The sequence below is a fragment of the Grammomys surdaster genome, unplaced genomic scaffold (assembly GCF_004785775.1).
Source record: "Grammomys surdaster isolate TR1022 unplaced genomic scaffold, NIH_TR_1.0 1036, whole genome shotgun sequence".
In the NCBI taxonomy this organism is placed as follows: Eukaryota; Metazoa; Chordata; class Mammalia; order Rodentia; family Muridae; genus Grammomys; species Grammomys surdaster.
Window position 1 is genome coordinate 197,526 of NW_021605455.1, and position 18,492 is coordinate 216,017.

General features: G+C 42.8%; 1 protein-coding gene across 1 annotated transcript in view; it reads left to right on the forward strand.

Moving 5' to 3' along the window:
- Positions 1–18,492, forward strand: part of Dym (dymeclin) — a 269,849-nt gene that overhangs the window by 180,502 nt on the left and 70,855 nt on the right. Inside the window, exon 14 of the mRNA XM_028783225.1 lies at positions 3,265–3,367. Within this exon, the coding sequence (XP_028639058.1) occupies positions 3,265–3,367 (103 nt within the window). The remainder of the gene's footprint in view (positions 1–3,264; positions 3,368–18,492) is intronic.

Here is an 18,492-nt window from a genome sequence, read left to right on the forward strand (position 1 = left end):
TGTGTGTGTGTGTGTGTGTGTGTGAGAGAGAGAGAGAGAGAGAGAGAGAGAGAGAGAGGCCTCCTGTGTTTTAGTTGCTTTTACTTTCTTACAGAATGTCCAGTCTATAATGAATATTGTTGTACTTGAAAAAAAGCTAATCTTTCTCTAGCTTTACAAGGATAGTTTAGGTGTTCTGCCCCCTGACTGAATACCAGTCACCCTGAGGATCAGCTCCGCTGCCATTTGTGATCAGCTTTTCCTGTGCATGTAGCCATCCTGTGTCTCCACTGCTTTAACTAGCACCAAGCCAGGGCTGAGCACTTGGGATGCGAAGCTTAAGCAGAAGTTACTTTTCTCACTCTGCAATTTGCAAGTCATTCTCCTATAAATTTAGGTCATTTTGCCTTAAAAATGCTAAATGAAAGCTAGAATTAGAATGTTAAAAAAGAGCGCACACAAGATTTTGCAAGTCGTAGCTCTAGTGTGGGGGGAGTTAAGTCGTATGAGAATAACAACTTGGAGTGCGTGTGAATTCTGTGTCTCATTGATGACAGAACTGGAGGAGACCTCATGTTAACTGTTCTTGCACAAACTTTCTTAAAGCTGGAAACCATGAGCACAGCTTCTTGGGGAAGTGTACTTCAGGACTTGATCCCCTTAAATCAGCAGATCTTCCCCGTGCTCAGTGGAAGGAAGCACCTTATGTTGGGATTGCAGCTCATTCCCTTGTTTGGTCTCCTAACAAGGGAAACAGATTGCTAGTATTCTCTTGTAAAGTAAACAAACAAACTGGCCTGTCTTTTCCAAAGGAAACCATTTCAAATGATTTTCCACACACAGAGAGAAAGGATGCGAATTCGGACATCCCCTGGTTTGTGAGCTGAGCCGAGAGCAGCCCTGCATTCCTGAGCTGCAACTTCAACAAGGGGCCACTCGCTCTTCCTTTTGACCCCTCCTCTTGCATCGAGCTCCTCTAAGGCCTCCCCATTGTTGTTCCCTTTGGGGGTGTCCAGTTTATGTCTCTGAGTTGTGCCATGCATGTCCTATGCTAGAATTGACCACCAAACTTCTTTTAGTCTCAACGACCCTGAGCTGGGAAGATGGCTCAGTCAGTGATGTGGTTCCCTCGAAGGTCAGGAGCCTGAGTCTCAGGCCCAGAACCCACATTAAAAAGCTAAGAGTGTTAGTTACAATTTAAGACTAGGAGTGCAGTCTGTGGTAGAATGACTACCTAGCATGCGTAAGTCTCTGGGTTTAATGCCCAGTACTCGAACCATAGAGAGGGGGATGGGGGAGGAAATCTAAAAGTGGAAAGCAGTTTAAGACTACTTTGGTAGTAGAGCACATGTCCAGTCTATGTGGACCCTTAGGTCAGTCCCCAGTGTTGACAAAAACAAAAACCAACAAAAGATACACAAAAAGCCCTCTCATCTAGAATGAATGTTTATCGGTCTCAGCTTCTTGAGTTATCCCACTTGATCCATATGAAATAATTAGAGCCTTTCCAAAATTGATATTCAAGTCAACATCCTATTTATAAGATCATCACTAAGGAATAATAAGATCATAGTTTTAGTGCTAAAAAAAAATACTACAGATCATACCTCAAGTTAAAATGGAAAGTATATGGAATCAGAATTGCCTTTATTTTTAAGCTTTCCTCTAACCCATAGAGTTTGTATTCATTAGATACAGTAGATTTATTATTAGTGTATATGACTATACACATTTACTATTAGAGCATATATGTGTGTGTGCATAAAATACATACTTGTGGCCCTAGTACTAGACATACACATTTGGAATCATGTCTTCTTAATGAATCGTCTTTCATTACTATAAAATCTTTCTCTTTATCTCTAATAATAATACTCTTATCAGTCAGCCTACTCTGTCTGCAGCTAACATGGCCACCCAGCTTTCTTATAGTTATAAACTCCTATCTTGTTTTTAGATTTGTAAGTATATTTTTTAAATAGCACATAGATGGGTCTTGACGTTCATCCAGTCTTTAAAAAAAAACAAAAACAAAAAAGAAAGAAAGAAAAGAAGAGAAAAAACACTGTCATTCAATTGTAGCATTTAACCCACTTACATTTAATGTAACTCACCTTTATTCTTTGAAAATCATTCACTTATATCTCTATTAAGATGCCTCTTAGGTCATAGTAATCTATACTCTGAACTATTCCTAACGTGACCATTCAAGACGTGCCACCTGGGACAGGGATTTTTATCCACTGGCTGTAGTTCTCAATCTATTACCAGTTTCATTTATATAAATCTATTCCTTGTGTAGCCTCTCAGCAGTTCGCTCTCCATGTTATGGGTTCTTGCTCTCACGGGTACAGCTCAGTGCAAGCTTTTCCAGACACTCAGATTCCCAGTGTCTCGCAGTGTCTTCTCTCATGTGAGCTCTGCAAGTTCAGGCGACTGTTTTCCCAGGTTCTCATCTCTGTCCCAGCATCAATGTGCAGTGCTACCCTGGCCCTACTTTTCTGAACCGTAGTCCAGGTTACATCCTTTCCTTAGAGAGAAACTCGCCATTGCTGGCTGCTCATGTTTGTCTTGCTTTAGGAATCTGTTTTACTTGATTACTACAGGGGAGTTCGTCTGTTACCAATTAACCAACCTCTCATGACCAGAAGTAGAAATCTCATAAAAATATATCCTTAAAAATCACCCTTCCTCCAAATAAATTACTTAATTAATTAAAAAATAAAATCACATTTCTTGAGAAATGGTCTCTTGCATCCCTGTGGTCCTGTAACACTGGAGAACTAGACTGAGCCAGCATGCTTACTTGAAGAGTAGGCAGCAAAAGTCCACCTGCCCAAGCATCCTAGAGTGGCGTACACGGAGGCAGACATCCGTAGTCCAGTTCCTGTCCTGGACTTTCTTATCTTTGTCCTGTTTTTTTCACTGTAGTGATCTTCTGAGACTTTTCCTGTATATAAGATAGAACTTTAACCTGTGAAAGGTTTTTCAGTGAGACCCTCATTATTTAAACATCCCCCCTTACTCTATTTTGCTATGTAAGTAATGTTATTGATCCTACTGTTAACACAGGCATGAAAAGAACTATTGATATGCTTCTGGCAGTACTAGGTTACTGCCTAGCCAGTTGCTTTTGCAGCAGCCTGCTCAATAAGCCTGTTTTGCTCCTGACATTACTGTCACAGAGATTCCAGAATAATTCCTATGCTATGGGACTATGTCAGTATTAGACCTAGAGGAGGGCTGGGGTTCTTGGTGTAATTGGCTTTTCCTTATGTTTTTCAGTTTGTTTTCTTTGCTGTCTAAAAAACACAACAAGGTTCTGGAGCAAGCCACGCAGTCCTTGAGAGGTTCCCTGAGCTCCAACGATGTCCCTCTCCCAGATTATGTGAGTAGCTGCCCTATCCTAGTCCCCAGCTCTCTGTGCTGTTAGACCATGAGTGACTGACCCTCTCCAAGTCTGCTCATGCCTTTGGACATCTTCAGTGAAGTAGCTGGAGAAAATCAACCTCAAGTGGTGATTGTTAACAATCAGGAATCCTAGTAGTTGGAATCAAACAAACAAAAAACCTCTCAACCCAATTCTTCAAAAACAGAATATCCAGAGATATGTCACAAGTCCCTACCTTAAAAGCGAGGGGGGGCATATAGGGGGGCAGTTGCAAGGGACTTGAATTTGGTTCATTTGTACAAACTTTTTTATCCTTAGACAATATTGTTGAATCATGGATTAGTGCTATGTCATTTATTCCATAAAACCATGTTGAATTTATGTAGTTTTAAAGTCCCCCTATTTTCTCCATTAATCACAGAGTACAACATTGACATTTCTTAGAGGAAGTGGCCATATTTAATAGTCCTTGCCAGTCGCGTGTGATTGTAATGGTAGAACACATTTATGATAGACATTTGAATTCTATATTGAACCTCATAGTTCTTACTGACTTAGAGAAGTTCTGAGCCCTCACTCCCTAGGATCACCAGGGAACTCTCACTGCAACCTGTCCCTGCAGCCCTCGACCTAACACTGAGCACATGATGCTGTGGCCCACACCTTCTCTGCCAGTCTTGCTGCCTTTGCCCAGAGCTAACAGGAATGACTGGAGCTGAATCACTACCTGTGCCAGGCCAGGGATCCAAAAGGTGATTTGAGAGAACAGTAGTGGGCCTGCAGTGTGGCTCAGCAGGTGAAGAGTCTGCTGCTTTAAAAGCCTGAGGACCTGAGTTCAATCCCCCAGAACTTAGTAAAAGTAGGAGAGAAGCAGTTCCACAGAATTGCCCCTGACCTCCATGCACACACTGTGGTGTGCTCACCCCCACACATGTGTTACACACACACAACAATGAATAGGATAAAACTGTTAGCAAGGAAATGGGTATGTTCCTCTTTGTTTTGTTTTCTTTTGATTTTTTACTTCCTCAGAATTTTAACCTGTTAAGGTATCCTTGGCAATAGCCACAAAATTCTGTGTCCTGGACTAGCCTCAGACAGCTTGCTTGCAAAACTGGAAAAGGAGGAGGAGAGGGTCTCTGCAGCTCTTGGGTCCCAGATGTGTGCTTTCTGCACCAGATTGGAGACCATATTAGCAGAGTTTAATAAGTGCTTAAAAATAAGCCTATGTTTTCCTTCTTGCCCTAACACATAGAACACTCAGGGTCTGTGTAGAGGTTTCTTGAGTTTATTAAGAAAATGTTTATACTCATTACACTGTATAATTCACAAGTCAGTTGAGTAACAATGTAAAAAGAACATGGCAAGTTACAAAAATATCAGTGTTAGTACTTTAGTCTCACCATGTTTGTCTAAACACCTCATGGGAAACCCTTCGTCACATTTTAGATAATGAGGAAACTGCACTGGCCACATAAGGGAAAAGAATACAAAAACCGTACTCTGTAGAGTGCACCCTGGGGGCAGTGGAAGTATAGGGAGGGCAGCTAATGCTCTGGGGCTGGCATGGCTGGCGCGTGCGTGTGCGTGTGCGTGTGCGTGTGCGTGTGTGTATGCACGTGCACACACATGCACATACATGTCTCTATGGGAGGCTTTCACAACTCAGTGAATGGAACGATGGAGGAGCTTTGAATGGCTTTTAAAGACACTGGTACCATGCAGACAACTTAATCATGTGTGACAGAGCCTGAATATAGAAAGTGATAGCAAATAAGTTGTCGTTGCTCTTAACTGTTACCATGTTTTTACATTATTGATCCTGTCAGTGTCACAGAGGCGGTTTCCTTGCCTCCAACAATCACCTTAGCAACTGTTGGAAGTGAGAAAACTCTAACTTGTGTTCTGGACAGAACTACAGGAAGTATGCTGTTACTGTTCTTTCAGAGAGCTTTTGAATCTTCTGGTTGGCCAAATATATCATCTCATTCAGGTAGTAAGTAAACACAGGTAGAAACTAGAAGGACTCCAGCAGTGATCCTCACTTGGGAGAAGGATCCAGGCCTGGCGGTCAGCCGAGCAGACGCAGTAGCCAGCGGTTCAGCTCGGTGCTGAGCAGCCCGTGCTGGCATGACCCCCTGCTCTTTGGAGTCTTGTTTTATTTTGTCTCTTCTTACAGAACGTGAATTCTGTCCAGAGGCTACTTGACGGGGAACAGCTTAAAGAATGAGTACCTCTATATTCTTATGTCTTTACTGTCTCTTGGTTTTAAGTTACACTATGGTAAATACCAGTGTGTGTAATCTACGTGAAAACAGTCATTTCAGAGCATCTGATTGTTAAAGTGTGTAATGATGTCTCTGGAGACCAAAATCACACACACACCCCAATTAAATATATATTGTCTTTATACTATAGTTAGTCCTCTGCCCAGACAATTGAATGCACTTTAAAGATCAGAAATTGCCAGGTGGTAGTGGCACACACCTTTAATCCAGCACTTGAAAGCAGAGGCAGGTGTATCTCTATGAATTCCCAGTCAGCCTAGTCTACAAAGTGAGTTTCAGGACAGACAAAGGCCGCACAGAGAGATCCTATCTTGAAAAGCCAAACAGAGAGAGGCTGAAAAAAATAGATTTGGAGGTTAGTTTTCTAGGCTGAAAAATGGATTTGGAAGTTGGGGGGAGACAGGATTTCTAGCCTGGTTACCATCAAACTCCCTGCATCCTCCTGCTTCTACTGTCCGAGCCAAGTGCTGGGATTACACACCTGGTCTCTGAGGCACTGAGGGTAGAGCCCAGAGCTTCTGCTAGGTGAGCATGTTACCAACTGAACTACATGCCTAGGCCTATGCATATTAGCTGATAACCCAATTTTGTAAACTGGGATCCACTTGAGATGCCCTGGGTTGGAAGTCTTACAATTGTATCTGTGTGGTATGAAATGAGAATTGCTTGGCCATTGCCTAAAGATTTGTTTTTAATATGTGGTGGGCATGGGTAACTTCTGTGCTTCCTTATTATATTTCTTCATTAATTATTATATGATCTGTATGTTAGTTTGATTCTTTTGCAGTTTAAGAAGTTGTAGCATTTTTTTTCTTTTTATTTCAAAACAAATAGAATGTTGTTGAGCTTCTCCTTGTCTGATTTTATTCCTGGTCTCTTGGATTTCTAAGAATCAAAGCTATGCTCCTAGAACTTGCTTTCCTGAAGCCATGTTTGCCTGTCATCACCGATCCACCTAGAACCCCAAGATGCTTTGCCATTGAGTACATTTCCTGCCCTTCTAGTGCACAGCGCTAAGGAAAAGGCTTTCGCATCTGTTTATATAACTTATATCTGCTTTTAAACATCGGTGTTTTCTGAAACATAGTAAGAGGCATTCTGACTTGATTCCTATACTAAGGAAAATTTAACTCAGTATTTTCTGTATTACCCTATCGTTTATGTCCCTTGCGTCTGTTCTTTAGCCTTGGCTGGGTGGAGAATGTACTGTTCACATACTCGGAACACTTATCTTGATCGTAGTGGTATGTCCAGAAACATGGGAGTTTATTTGTCATTTTAAAGCAGTCCTTTTGGGATTTTCACTTTTGAGGCATGCTCATGATTACCAACCATATTTGTATTCACTGTAAGGAAAGTAGCACAGACTAGAACAACGCCATGTCTTCTCTCTTGGAGTTACCTCAATGTGGTTGAAGTGAACAGTACATGCTGCTGCACGTAAAGAATTTCAGATGCATGACTAAAATAAAATTCAATAGTTGGTAAAGTTTATAAATCTGTAACCAAACCTAACAAATGTCCAAAGAGATAGCCTTCCTTGTAGAAGCAGGGGAGAGGGGGTAGCAGCCTCCTCTGAAGGGAGCTGAGACTTGACCTGGGTCCGATTGCATTGGGTTTTGATTTGATTTTTTGAAAAGGATGGTATACTCTTCACAGTGTGTTTTGGGTCCAGCTTATGCACGTGCTCAGGAACCATGCATCTGAAGTTTAATTCCATGCACAGCAGGTAACTGAGAATGTGCCATAGCCTAACCATAGCAGCCAAACATCATGAGGTTAGAGGAAGTCAAAGCAGATCATCAGGAGTTTGGATTAAGCAAAGACTTAGATATAGCGAAAGCATAAAGAACAAAAACACTTGGATAGTTTGGACCTCATCACAATTTAAAACTTTGGGTAAGAGCACTTACCTATCATTCACAAGGCCGTGGGTTCAGTCTTCAGTGCCATATGACCCAGCTGTGATGGTGCACTCCGGGAATCCCAGAACTTAGAAGGTGGAGGGAGGCAGGAGGATCCAACATTCAAGGTCATCCTCAGGTGGATAATGAATTGAGGGCCAGCCTGGGCTATAACAGACCCTACTGCCAGAAAATAAAGTGTAAACTTCACTTTTATAGGACTCAAATAAGACATTGAGGCAGTAAATAAAAACAGAAAGAAGCACTAGGGATACAGAGGCAGGCAGATCTCCAAGTTTGGGGTCAGCTTGGTCTGTATAGTGAGTTCCAGGAGAGCTGGGGCTATAAAGAGACTTTTCTCAAAAACTAAAGAGTGAAGCAATAGCCCACTATTATAGTTTCAAATCCAGAATATATGTGCAAAGCGTATAATTAATCAGTAAAGCTATGAACAGCACACTTTAAGACAGGGCAAACACAACACTTTGTAGCTTAGTCCTGTGCCTTGGGAGATACAAAAGTACTTGAAGGCTTCTCTTGTTGGAGATCCTGGGCCTATAGGCGTGAGTTAGAGAATGAAGTTGTCTCTGGGCCTGACAGTAGGAGGCACTTCTGGCAAGAGGAGGCTAGGTATGACATAGGATGCAGTTCTAGCCTCAGGAGAGCCACATTCACCAGCCGCGGGTGAACAGCAAAACCAAGAGAGACTTGCCATCTGTGTGGGGACATCCGAGTGTTTCTTTACACCTAAGACAGGACTGCTCTGTACGTTCTCCTCAGGATGCTGACTAGCTGCTCACTGTGCCCTGCAGCCGCAAAGATAAACCACGCCAGAGTGACCGTGGAGAGCAAAGGATGAGTCCTGTTGGCATTCGCCTGCCTTTCCTGAATGCTGTGGGTACTGCAGACTGCAAAAGACTCACCAGTACCCATTTCCCCACTGCACTGCCACCCCTGTTAGACAGCAAAGCAACATTTCCCAGCCCCCTTGCTTCCAGAGCTGAGCTGTAAGACTGCTACAGTGCAGGATGCGCAGGAGAAAGTGCTGTTGCCTATACAGACCTCTACCTTCTCTCTCATCATCTGCTAGCTAGAGATGGTAAACCAGTGGAGGACTGCAACCCCCCAGAAGGTGGTATTGCTTAGAGATTATGTGGGAAATAATCTTCATTATATAAATCCTTTTTAACTTTAGATTGGCCTACACACACAGGTTCGACAATATACTTTTCAAATTAAAATGACTAGCACTGGAAAGTCAGAGGGAGGAGAAAGGGTTGCATTTTTCTTCATAGGTGAAGTCTTGGGATGTTCAGCACAGGTGACTGGCTTCCTTCCCTCCTTTCATGGTTCCCAGAGGCTTGTATCAAATGTTAAAATTTTCAGAACTAAGAAATGACTAAATCATAAATTGTAACTTTAAGCCTTCATTCTTTTCCTGGGTTCCACTGAATTGTTTGTCATGCCTCCATGATGTCTCCGTGGTATTTCTTGTCCTTCTATGCTTGGTGCTGCTAAACAGCCAGTGAGCTGTGTGGAGACCATCCCTCCGTCTGCATGTGGTGTTTTCTTGTGGTTGAGCTAACGCTGGCCCTTCTTGGGCAGAATGTTCTCCAGCAGCCTGTGGGAGGTTGCAGTGCTGGTACACACTGCTGCTGCTGTTTACCTAGACCACTTTGCTAGGGCAGTGCCTGCCAAGGTCTCGTATTGTAAACTTGTTTTTCCCTTTGTAATTATTTTGTACTTGGGGAGCTGCTTAAACTGTGCCTGAACCTTTTCTGCCACATACTGCCTATAGCACAGATCACAGATTTGCTGAGGATTACCAGGTTTTCTCATCCCTCCCACATTCATAAACAAGGAGTAGTTTAATATACACTGCAAAATGCTTGCCATAGTAAGCAAATTAGTGTATTCATTACCTCATGTGGTTGCCGTGTGTGTGTGTGTGTGTGTGTGAGAGAGAGAGAGAGACAGAGACAGAGACAGAGAGACAGAGAAAAAGACAGAAAGACAGAGAGACAGAGAGACAGAGAGAGAGAAAGAGAGAGACAGAGACAGAGAAAGAGACAGAGAGACAGAACATTTGAGATCTCTTCACTTAGCAAATCTCAGATACACTTAGAATATTCCTGAGTACAGTCCACATCTGCACAGTAAATCCACAGGCCTCATTTGTTGTACAGTGGGGAAGCTCATGCCTTCGTCAGAACATCTGCTAGCTACTTCCTCTTTGCTTCTGTGCGTTGAGCTTGAGGTTCTGTACAGAGAGGGTCACACAGCATTTGTCTTTCTCACATAGCTCATGCCCATGGTGTTTAAATGACAGATACTCCTTTTTATGCTGAGCAACACCACACTGTGGTACACACAGCACTTGCTGGTGAGCCCTCATCTGTCAGGAGGCAGTTCGACGGCTTCCTGCCTCAGCTCTTGGGAATCATGCCACAGTGAGCACGAGGGTGCTGGTAACTCTGAGGTACGGATTTAATTTCCTCTGGGTGTATACTCAGAAGTGAGGCTGATGGTTTTAATATTATAATGAAATAGTTCCTTTTTAAAACTTCTACATTCCCAAACCACCTGTGTGTATACAGTTGTTTTTAAATGTCAGATAGAAAGTTATTTCCTAACCAAAAACTACCTGACTTAAACTAAGACCAGTCCTCCATAAGATGTCCTGTTGCGGCTGGGAATTGAGAGTTCTGGTTTTTCTGAGGACGATCCTGGTTCTATTATCATTTGGGATCTTGTTGTTGGGCTTCCATCTTGTGTGTAAGAACCAGTCCCTCAGATAAGGCTGGCTGGTGCTGAGAGGAAGGATGGCGTCGGGGGAGGGGTCTTTACCAGTGCTTCTGCAGGAATATGGTGACGGCTCTTTTTAAGGATTTTAAAAGATCATTTAAAATACTTAAATAATTTTTATGTTCCGTCCTGTGGCTTCTAAAATGAAGTAAGACATGTTTGCATGGACTGTGGCAATGATTAATTAATATTCTAAGTGAACTTTAAAGAGCACAGAAAAATAACCCGTGACTATTAAACTCAGCACTAGTGTGTGCTACATTTGGCTTTTTAAAAAGGAAAAACCTAATCAATTTCTTTTCTTCCCCCTGTCTTTCCATTCTAGTAGAAACAGTCTTCTTATCTACGACTATATGGAACTGGTGTCACAACACCTTTCCCCGTGGTGTCTCCAAGTTTCCCTTACTTGGCTAGGAAACCCCATTTTGATTTTCTGTTTGCGTGCATTCTGATGGCTTTTTCTTCTCTCCCCCTTTCTGCCTTAGTTCGTTGTTCCGAAGGGGGGAGGGGGTCCTACCATTTGGAATTTTCTTTGATTTACCCTTGATTTACATGGCAAATAGAAAGCAGCTGTCCACTTAAGCGTCTCGTTCTTGAAACCATAGTCCCCTCCAGCGTCATCTGGAAATAATGTAGCTTGTGAAGCAAAGCTAAGAAGAAAAGGCAATGTTTGTTTTATGTGGGATGAATGATTTCTGTTGGGGTCCTTTAATTCGGCTATTATGAGGGTTATTAAAAAGCAGTATTACAAAAGAGGCTTAAATGAAAAGAATTTTTTTGAGCTGGTATCTTATTATTACAGTTGATTATAGTCAAAGCTACAAATGTTTTAGAAATGGCACTTTATTTTAGTTTCTCCAAATAAGACCCCCAAAAAAACCCCAGTAATCTTACTCATTGTATGAGTGGAAATTCAATCTTTTCCTTGATTGATTTAATTTCTGAAAACAAATTGTGTTTGAGAATTCAGTTCTAGCTTTTTTTTTTTTCATGGATTTCTGAAAATTTCTTACAGGAATGATCCTTGCAGGACTATTTGAGGATCATCATGGCCCTGTGGAGCAGAGCCCTGAAGTGCGTTGTCCATTAGACTCAGGGCATTACTTAGAAGTCAATGCATTCCAAGTAAAGCTTTGGCAGCTTAGTGTAGTCATGACTTACTTGAGTTCTAAGCTGTGAGTGTAGAGGGTTCAGTGATGCGAACTGGTTTGCTTTAGGAAGTAGGAAAGCAGGCCATTCTTGCTTTGACAGGAAATAGAGTCCATTCTGTTACTGGACTCTGTCAACTTTTCATGTCTGTTAATACAACAGCTGCTTCCAGATAGCTACTATTCAAGAACTACACTTCCAGCACATAAGTGAAGGTGCTTAGCCTGTCCGTTTAACTCAATATGGCAGGCAGACTCAGTTACTTTTGTGACTTGAGTAACCTGTAGTCTCTTCCGGTATTTTCTGAGATCTTAAATTGATGTTTTGCCAAAGGACCTAAGAAGTGTGTGGTGCTCCTTTAGCAGGCCGTGCTGGTGAGCACGCTGAGTGCCTAGTGACTCATCCTCTGTGAGATCATGTTTTCAGCCTGCGTTGTTGGCTCATGGTGTCATAACAAAGTATAGGTTGAATAACTTCAACAATAAACACTTACTTCTCAACAATTTGGAAGCTGAGGTGCAAGATCAGGGTGCTAACACACTGAGTTTTCCGTGTGCTTAAGGGGCCTTTATTAGCACCTGCACCCAGCTTGCCCTTGTCTCTGCTGCTCTTGTCCTGACAGCCCTGCACTCCCCACCTGCTCACCTCCCAGAGAGCGCCTCTCACTTTATACTCTGAGATGTTACTGTGAGTTTGGAAAAGCGTTGAAGGATAAACTAGATTTGTTGATATCAGTTGCCTACAAGTGAAGGAGTGTATTCAAACTGACAGGAACCAAGCAAGGTCGCCGAGTAGCTCCTATCCTGTGAGGCAACTGGTGAACTATGCCTGACTCTGAAACAACCTAACAACCAAATAAGTCCAGTTGGTGAGCAACCAGACATCTAAATGGCAGTAAGCTGTATCCTAGTGACACAGGAGAGGGGACCAGATGATGTCACTGTGTGCAGAAGGAGACTTGTGTACAGAAGCTTTGTTATTTGAAGATGCATGTTTGTGTTGCGTGAGAAAAAGTGAGCAATGGTGGCATATGAAGATGTCGTTTCCCCACTGTCCTTGGAACCTTAGCTTCCAATGGAAATTAGTATAGACAGATGGGAAATAAAAGCAGCTGAGGAGAGCCCTTTGATCTTCAGTAGAGGTGATCTGTGTGGGTTTTGTTTCTTCATGTCTATTGCTGCGTCTGGCCATTTTACTTCTCTTCTTTGAACTCACAAAAGCAGTGACCAACCCAACCAACTGGCTTTGATCACCTCAGCAGCGACCCTTCCCCTGGAAGCCCAGCCGGTCTGCCCTCATGTAGGACAGTACCACAGGTAACAGAATGGATGAAGGGAAACTCCCTTATGGAGAAGCCTTAGGGCTAATAACCAACAGTGACTTTGTGGCCACTGGCTTCCAGAAAGAAACTCTTTTAGATCTCATTCATCCCTGCTAGGACACACCCACCTATGAAGTGGTTTTACAGAAAACAAGACAGAATACAAACAGAAACCCAATCTGTCCGAGGCTCTAGGTCTGCTACTAATGTAAATATCCAAAAGAACCTATTGCATAGAATATGCAGGTCGATGATAGAGTTATCTGCCTCCCTCACTAGAAACTTGAGGGCAGCGGATTCTGCTTCTAACAAGATTGCTTTTAAAACCGGTCTTGAAATAGGGAACAGTAGGGTGGTGACCACACAGGTGTCTCTTTTTGTTGCTGTTTTTTTGGTTTTGTTCCATTTGGTTTTTTTGATGTGGTTGGGGTTTTGTTTTGTGTTTGGAGACAAAATCTTACTGTGTAGTGCCGGCTCTTCTGGAACCCATGGCAGTCTTTCTGTTTTATTATTACATACTCCATTCTTTTATATTACATTGAGAGCTGTATAAAAATTTTGAATTTACAGTTTCACAAAGGGGAACTATAACGACAAAAAATGGACTGTAGAAAATCTATATTCTCCATATGTGAATGATAGAAATAGGTACCCCGACTCCCAGGAGGGGAAAAATCATTTACATTCTCATTGTATAAATCACATTGTATGTCTTGAGTTTTGGGTCCCACACTGCAAGAGTGGTTTATGGATTTAGACATTCCTGAGTTGAGACCTTACTATGTCTCATAATAACTACATTATAATAAAGAAATTCCTTAGTCTAATAGTGCTTTGATTACTGCACCTGAAAATAAGCACAATAAGCTTGGCATGGTGGCTTGCCCATGGTGGTGTCCCAGTACTGTAGAGGCTGAGGCAGGAGGATCGCCAGGGCTTTAGGCAAGCCATGACTTATATAGTGAGATCCTTTCTCAAAACAAAACAAAACAAAAACAAAAAACAAAAAAAAAAAACCTGTTAACTGCTTCTGTAGCTGGGTAGGATAGACAGAACATAATATCCATAAAGATACATCTGAAACATTCATTTATTCAGGTCGTGTTTTCCCCACAGCTCTTAGTGAACAGCGATCAGGGGACAGATGCCAGAATCCTGCCTCAAGGAGATAGTAGATAGTAGAGTAGAAAGGAAAGTGTGTCTCATTTAGCAAACCAATAAATGCATAATTGTAATAGACCTAGGGAAAATAGCAGGAGCGTAACCCCAGAGGAATCCGAGGATCCTAATTTAAATGTAGGGACATAGATAGATGGTTGGGTACCGCTAATGTCTAAGGGACCCACTAGATGAGTACGAAGGCAGCAGAGCTAGCCAGGGAAGAATGGGGTACTGTATTTAACAGGGACAAAGGCCCCAAGACAGAAATGTCAGCAGGGACAGCAGAGAGAAGGTAACTTAAAAATACCAGACTTATAGATCAGTGCAAGGTCTCCAAGGCCCAATGTCACGCATGGTAAAAAATTGGAATGTCACCAACAGTTCACCATGAACTCACTGGGGAATGCTGAGCAGGGAAGTGAGTGGCCTTGAGGTAATTTTTTAAAATACTGGAGAAAAATGGTTTTAAAGGGTGAGAGCTGAGGGTGGTAGCCACATCAGGGAAAGCTACGCTGCAGGCGCTTAACTGACATGCTCTGAGCTGTGCCAAGAGAGAATGGGATGTCACTGGAAAGGGGGAGTCCACCCAGATAATTGAGTGTCCAACTTTTTAAAGCTGGATAGAGAACTAAGTGCATCAAGGGGCTGGGGAGGGTCCCGGGCCCCAGGTGTACAGTGTCAGGTAGGTGTACCGTGCTGGCACGTTTTATGTCAACTTGACACAAACTGTAGTCATTTTGGAAAAGGAAACCTCAACTGAAAAAACTGTTCCCACTAGACAGGCTATGGGCAAGCCTGGGTACGTTTTCTTGCTTGTGGTTGGGGGGGGGGGCCCAGCTCACTGTGGGCAGTGCCACCCCTGGACTGATGCTATAAGAAATCAGGCTGTGCAGGCCAGTGAGCAGCTGCCTTCCATGGCCTCTGCATTTGTTCCTGCCTCTAGGTTCCTGCCCTGACTTCCCTCATGATGGAGTATATCTTAAGAGCTGAAGATGAAACAAATCCTCCTCCCAAAGTTGATTTTGGTTTGGTTTATCACAGCAGTAGGAACCTAACAAGGACAGTGTGTCTTAAAGAATCAGTTGTGAGTCGAAGATTGTGTATGAAGGTGAAAGCGTATCCATTGCATTTAGGAGAGCAGGCAACACTTGGAACCTGGGAGTGTTTGACTGGTGCTCATGCTAAATGAATGTTATGCTCACCGTAAGGAGTAGATTATTCTAGTTAAAGTCTAAGAAAAAGGGCTGGCATTCATTTTCTCCTCACTCTTCTATTAGCCTTTCTTACTCTGTACTTTCATTGTCATTGCTGCTGCTGCTGCGGTGGTGGTGGTGGTGGTGGTGGTGGTGGTGGTGGTGGTGGTGGTGGTGGTGGTGGTGGTTGTGGTTGTTTACCATGGTCTGTGAAGTTCTCGTCTGGGCACTAATTATAGTAGGTGAGCCTGTCTAAGGTAGCAAGGGAAATAGCAAAGCTAAAGAGCTCACTACACAGCATGAGGACATGAGTTCAGACCTTCAGAACCTGAATAAAAATCAGGACACAGTGGCTTGCATCTTCAATCTCAGTGTTGAAGAGGTAGAGAAAGAAGGATCCCTGGGGCTTGCTGGCCAGCGTGGCTAGCCAAATCAGTGAGCTCCAGGTACAGGTGAGAGGCCCTGTCTCAAAAAAATAAGGCACAGAGTGATTAAGGAAGACACCTGCAGTGCCCAGCAGCCTGCGCATGGTTCAAAGAGAATACTCCTAAAGTGCGAGGATCAGTGTGTTTTGGCTTGACAAATGTTTGTCATTTTCCTATCAAAATACAGAAGAGGAAGAGACTTGAGCCCCAAGTTCCAGTGAAGGGAGTGCGTGCTGTCTAACAAAGGGTGACAGTGCCATGTGTGCATGTGCGCGTGCGCCAACTCAAAGCTTACACTGTTTTTTTCCTTCTGCTTTCATCCCAGTATCCTTACTGCTATATTACTTCTGTAGAGCCTTCTGTCCAATAAGTTCAAAGCACTTACCGTCATCAAGTCATCTATTTCTTGGTTTTATTGAATGGGCACCCATTGTTCAAAAGCCTGTGGGCGTAAGTACAAAGTTATAAAAGCACACAAATTAAATGTAATAGCACAGGAATAAGAGAGAAAAGCCTACAGGATTGCTGCTTTGCCTGTTAGGAATTCTGTACTCTTTATTAAAAAAGAAGAGGAGGAGGAGGAAGAGGAGGAAGAAGGAAGAAGAAGGAAGAAGGAGTAGGAAAATCGTAAGAAAGGAAAAACCCAACAACCTGGACTTCATCCTGTCCTGAGATCTACAAAAGAATCTGTCAAAGGATGCTGCTCAGAGACACCTCCTTGAACTTTGGGAGCATTCTGGAACATACTGCTGCTCTCCCAAACCTAGATTTTTGCTCTAGAAGCAATGCATGAGAAATTCTTGTTCCCTCCCTCTGTCTGCTGTGCACGTTCTGACAAAGGGGAATTGGCTGACTGCCTTTGTCTCAGCAGCATCATAAACTATGAGACATGGTCAGGTGCCCAGCTAAATCTTGGGTTCACGTTCAACTTTTTAACATATAGGAGTATGTGTCTCCTTAATGTCTCCCTTATTCAGAGGTTTAGAAAAATGCTAATTTCAGGTTGGAAAGTAATAAAATCTTAAGTCCTTCTAAATAGTTACTTTAAGAGAAACAGAGCCTTGTTTCTCAAAAGTAAAACTCCAATTAAAGATTACAAAGTTAAAAATTCAGATATAACAGTCCGTTATTTCAGAGCGCGAGGGCACGTGCTGCAGGAGAGCCTAGTTGACATGTGCCTGACCTTGATATGGGTGCTGAGGGTGGGAGCTAGTACAGAATTTAAAACTGTACTCATTAATTGCATTGGTGAAATTTTCCTTTTAAGTTTAGAGGAAAGAAATATGAGAATTTAGAAGTAGACCCTCATAGTAAATCATTTTCAAACTTCACTTCATACCTCATGGCAGAGTCCAGGCCACAGAAAGGAGCTTGCCCTCACTTGAGAAGGCACACTTTGGTTTTTGGTAATTTGGGGAGAGATCGGCACAGACTGCTGATAAAGGTATACTCCTCCCCTAGGTGCTATCTTCTGGAATGTCCTTCAGCTGGAGGGCTCTGAAGGTGTGTGTATGATGAAGTATTACAGCTGTGATGACATTCTCTGTATTCCTCATGCAGACCTTTCCACGCTGTGTGTGTGACTCCCTTCTCTGTTCCTTTATATTGTGTCCCATAATTCCTAACTCTCCCCACAGGACCTATGAGCTCCACCTTTTCATAAAATCATTCCCATTCCATATCTGTTAAGTGGATGGCATGTGTCCTCTGGGAAGAGCATGGTGGCTCATTTTTTATCATTGGGAGAAGTGAATAAAGCCATGTGTATTACTTAGCCTGGTAACCTAGAATCCCTAATCAGACTTCCCTATCAGCCCAGGTGACACTGAGCTTTATCAAGGCCAGATCACAGAAAATCACAGTCCTAGGTATGTGTTTGTTGAGTTCCCCATTGTCAAAGCTCTTACGGGCTATGGGGCATTTCCCACTGGCGCCTGGCTGGAGAGCTCCTGAAAGGCAGGCTCCACCTGGTGCACGTGTAGCTAGAGTACTGTGGAGTTCTCCCTCTGTGTTTGTCAGCCTTTTGGCTTTCTTATGCTTTTTGCTCAACATGTCTAATTTCTCATACTACTTACTCAAATTTTAACAGACTTAAAGTTGAAGCCACAGAGAAGGTTACAATCATTCTTTAATTTGGCTTAACACACCAGAGTTAGAGATAGCTGTGACTTTGGATAATAACCAACAAATTAGTCCAAATAATGTCACAACATAGTTCTTATATATTAATCGAATGTGAGGAAAACTCTGCTTCCCAAATGCTTGCTTAGAGAGGCACTGTTGCTTGCTGTAGATTACTAAAATTGGGTTCTGACTGCCATCAACTAACACCTATTGTGATGTCTCAGGAAGCCCAAAATGATTTCACATCCAAATCCAGAGCCTTACTTATACCAAGCATTGTCATATAGACCACAAACTACGTATAGTTAGGACTACTTTAGCTGATAGTAAGCCCCGGGAATGCTGGGATTACAAGCACACACCACCACATCCATCTCTGGGGGATAGAAGTGGGGAGTGGAGGAAGACACACATGTGCCATGGTGTGCACATGGAGATGAGAGGGCCCTGTGAGTCACTCTCTCCTACCTTTGTGTGTGCTCTGAGGTTCACACCCAGAGCCACATGCTGGTGTGGCATGCACTTCATTGTTTTCAGAATCACACCCAGAGCCTTGTTGGCTTCCCAGCCCTTGCTGGCTTTGTTGGTAAGAACAGATTTTTCTGTAATTGTTCCTATACATATTTAGGTCCTTGCCAAAGTTAAATGAATGACAGTCATTATGAAAAAGACTTTCTGTCGCCCTGTCTCTCGTGGAACAAGAATGGTTCAGTGTGTATGTCATACATTTGAGATAGGGCATCTTCTACCAT